This window comes from Priapulus caudatus, unplaced genomic scaffold, assembly GCF_000485595.1.
Source record: "Priapulus caudatus unplaced genomic scaffold, Priapulus_caudatus-5.0.1 Scaffold1414, whole genome shotgun sequence".
Lineage (NCBI taxonomy): Eukaryota > Metazoa > Priapulida > Priapulimorpha > Priapulimorphida > Priapulidae > Priapulus > Priapulus caudatus.
The window spans coordinates 21,581-25,619 of NW_014578475.1; the positions used below are offsets into that span (position 1 = coordinate 21,581).

The 4,039-nt window shown below is 45.0% G+C and overlaps 1 protein-coding gene across 1 annotated transcript in view; it reads right to left on the reverse strand.

Moving 5' to 3' along the window:
• LOC106816554 (HD domain-containing protein 2-like) overlaps positions 1–4,039 on the reverse strand; it is a 9,635-nt gene that overhangs the window by 3,668 nt on the left and 1,928 nt on the right. Inside the window, exon 2 of the mRNA XM_014821179.1 lies at positions 3,292–3,394. Within this exon, the coding sequence (XP_014676665.1) occupies positions 3,292–3,394 (103 nt within the window). The remainder of the gene's footprint in view (positions 1–3,291; positions 3,395–4,039) is intronic.

A 4,039-nucleotide genomic window follows, 5' to 3' on the forward strand; every position in this document is an offset into this window, starting at 1 on the left:
ACCACCAGCTTCTCCCCCTCCTCTTTTTCCACCAGCTTCTCCCTTCTCCCCCTCCTCCTCCACCAGCTCCCTTCTCCCCTTCCTCCTTCTCCACCAGCTTCTCCCCCTCCTCCTTTTCCACCAGCTTCTCCCTTCTCCCCCTCCTCCTCCACCAGCTCCCTTCTCCCCTTCCTCCTTCTCTACCAGCTTCTCCCCCTCCTCCTTCTCCACCAGCTTCTTTCCCTCCTCCACCACCTTCTCCCTTCTCCCCTTCCTCCTCCCCAAACTTCTCCCTTCTCCACCAGCTTCTCCCTTCTCCTCTTCCTCCTTCTCCACCAGCTTCTTCCCCTCCTCTTTCTCCACCAGCTTCTCCCTTCTCCCCCTCCTCCTCCACCAGCTCCCTTCTTCCCTTCCTCCTTCTCTACCAGCTTCTCCCCCTCCTCCTTCTTCACCAGCTTCTCCCCTCCTCCTTCTCCATCAGCTTCTCCCGTCTCCCCTTCCTCATTCTTCACTAGCTTCTCCCTACTCCACCTACTAGTACTACTCTAAACTTCCTCTTCCCTCCCCCTCCCTTCCCCCTCCCCTTCCCTACACTGCTCCTTCGCAGCTTCGCTACCCTGTACCAGAACTACGAGAGTGCTGACGATGTTCCACTGATACGCCCGAAACGCCGATAGACCGCGTAGCGCCATCTGGCGGTGGCCTTTGCAAGTTAATTTACGACGCTAAACCTGATGTTTACCGCCTCTATAGTCCTATACATTCAGTGCCAATGGTTATCGGGCGTGGTAGATAGCTCGTATGGCTCATAGGGTTTATGTCCCCTAGGGTACTGCCGGAACGTACCCTGGTAACTATTTGATATGGTTACAGGGTTCTCCAAGCTTTTTCATTATAGCATGGCGGGTGCTGCCTTTACCGTCCTAGTTGCAAATCGCCGAAGGCATATCCGGGTGCTATGATATTTAGAGTGGCGGGTGCATTTTAGGATGGCGGGGCTCGACGATAGCCTGGCGGGACGCAAAATTTTTTTTTCCCACTCGAGTTCCGGACCACAGCCAATCAGCGCACTCCATTTACTCGACTTCCTCGAAGCAACAATGTAAAATAAATACCACCTATCCCTAACCCTAACCCTAACCCCTAACCCTAACCCTAACCCTAACACGTAACCGAACCCTAACACTAACTATAATCCAACCATATATATAAGAACCATTTATTACAAAACACTATCTATGGTGGGTCCGGAACTCAAGTGGGAAAAAAAATTCAGCTGGCGGGACGCCGCAATACATAAATTATGACACCTAGGGCCTACCCTATAACCTTCAGAGATAGAAATCTAATGAGAATACGTTATCGTATAATGCATCACGTTATCAAATCGGAAAATACCAGGCAGACTGTGTGTGACTGTATAATATATCAGCCTGACATGACAGAAATCCCATTGGCTATTTCACGTGCTCAGGTTCTATAGCGTATAATGCAGATCTATTGAAAAAATTGTGTTGTGAGAGAATCAATCAATACGTGAGGAGAGCCTTTCTGCTCTCTTCATGATCCACACGTGCTATGACACATATCATGTATATCTAGAAGAGGCTGTCAACATCTTTGTCACTCTCCATTTAAAGAAACTGGAACTAAGCACCATAATGTGACATGCCGTAAAAGCTACTGTCAGTTCCAGAGATTTATGCTTTACTTAATATGAGGGTGACACAGACGTTTAAACATGTTTGTGTGTTTACCAATGCGCTGATTATGCATGCTTTGATTTATTTAATTTTGTGTGCTTGTTTGTTCGTTATTGTACACTGTTCATTCCAAAGTAAAATATTCTGAAAGAGTTTGCTCTAAAGGTCTACCTTCTGACAAAAAAGACCCACCCTTCTTGGAATGCTTGCCTGTTTTGGGTAATTTTCTCTATTCTAAGTTGGCTGCTTGAATTCAAAATCTTACATTGCTTAAAGCACACATTTACCAACTCACAGTCACAGGTCCTGTCACACGCACTCATTTTCCGCAAGAAAGACTGATCTCGCATTTTTCTCCAAGTCAATGTGCAGTGCCATAACTAACTAATAGTGCCTTGGGGGTGGCAAAGCCATGCGTGGACTTCTGCTTGTATTCTGGACAGTTGACCGTGGGCAGGTCACCATCGGCTATGTAGTAATTTCTACATTTGTTTGAGGGGATGGGAAGATTACGGCCCTTATGTGATATAATATATGAATTGTAATCTGTGTTTGTTGCGTGCATGTAAGAATATTGAACATTCTCCTTGTGTCGCCGTATCACGTTCTCTGGTTGATAGCGAAATGAAACCCTTTACTACTACAATCCCCAGTGTTGGTCTGAAGAAACATGTACCGTGCGCAAAACCTAATTCTCAACCAAAAATCTATAGTTAAAAAATACATGGTCGTTATACAACAACACAAGGCGAATGTTCACTATTCTCACATTCACACAATCAGCCAACGATGGAGTACTATTGTTCCGTGGTTCGTTTGACCTTTACAGCTTTCGAACGAAACAAGCGGCAGAGCTGTCGATCGAGTTATAAGTACGCGCTGTTGGAGCCGGAGAGAGAGGATGAGATAGAAATAGCGCGGCTTGAGCAGCTGATTGAAGCTCGAAAATAGATTATAACACAAACGCACTCACGCACGTACGCACGCACACACGCACGCACAGACGCATGCATAGGGTGTCCGTGGGCGTATACAACACACTGCGGCCACACGCACAGATGTATGCATAGGGTGTCTACTGGTGTATACAACACACTGCGGTCACTCACACGCACACACGCATGCATATGGTGTCTACTGGTGTATACAACACACTGCGGTCACTCACACATGTGTGTGTGTGTGTGTGTGTGTGTGTGCGTGCGTGCGTGCGTGATGCTATATATCATAGGTATTATTAGCTCTTGATATATATATATATCAGAAGTAGATAATAGGGTTAGGGTAATTCTGATACATGTGTGTGTGCGTGCGTGCGTGCGTGCGTGCGTGCGCGCGCACTGCACGTTGATGTTTGACTGCCCACGATCGCACACACTGCTGCATATAAATTGTGTTAATTTAGGTAACAATTCATTATAATCAGTGAATAATAAATTAATTGATTAAATTAATTAGGCAGACATATATTATAGGCGCATATCTATAGCAGGTTAATTTCAGGTTTAACATCGAATTTCATGAATTAGAGTTCATGAATTAATGAATAATTAATTACCTTATTGAATTAATTAGTAAGATTAACCGCTTTACGTGCACGCGCGCTCACCGTTTCTCGTAAATGCTTTTCTTTCTTCGGTACGTTGTCATGCGGCGTCAGGTCGCCCACAAGTGCCTCGGCCATGTCGTGAACAAGTGACAGCTTGATGCATCTGTCGTAGAATGACACAATATATAATTAAGACAGAGCTGGTGGTATAGTGGTTCTACATAATACTAATAGCTCGCCATCATAATAAACAATATTATATAATATTAAAAGTGGAATACATAAATCATATATACAATGCGACATTATAACAATACATACAATGTAATACACGTAAGTCATACAATAGCTCGCATACTAGCTCTCATACAATACTACACACATTACAGTGAATCAAATATAATAGGTTACAATACAATATGATACATTTCTTGATTATACTTATAAACAGCCCAGTTACACGTTGGCAGCTCCACCAAACACAGGAGATAACCTAACAAATTATGCGAGCCGCTGCGTTAAACCGAGCGCAAGCGGCATCGGGTGAGGGGTTCCCAGATGTGCCAGACTGTGTTATAATACGATACTATAATAATAATGTATGATATCATCGGCAGTGAATAATAATCCGATAGTCAACTTTTGCCTCGAGCTCGTGTGCTGCACGTAGAGTATAGGGTTAGGGTTAGGGTAACCCACCAGCTTCTCCCCTCCTCCTTCTCCACCACCTTCTCCCTTCTCCCCTTCCTCCTTCTCCACCACCTTCTTTCCCTCCTCCACCCCCTTCTCCCTTCTCCCCTTCCTCCTT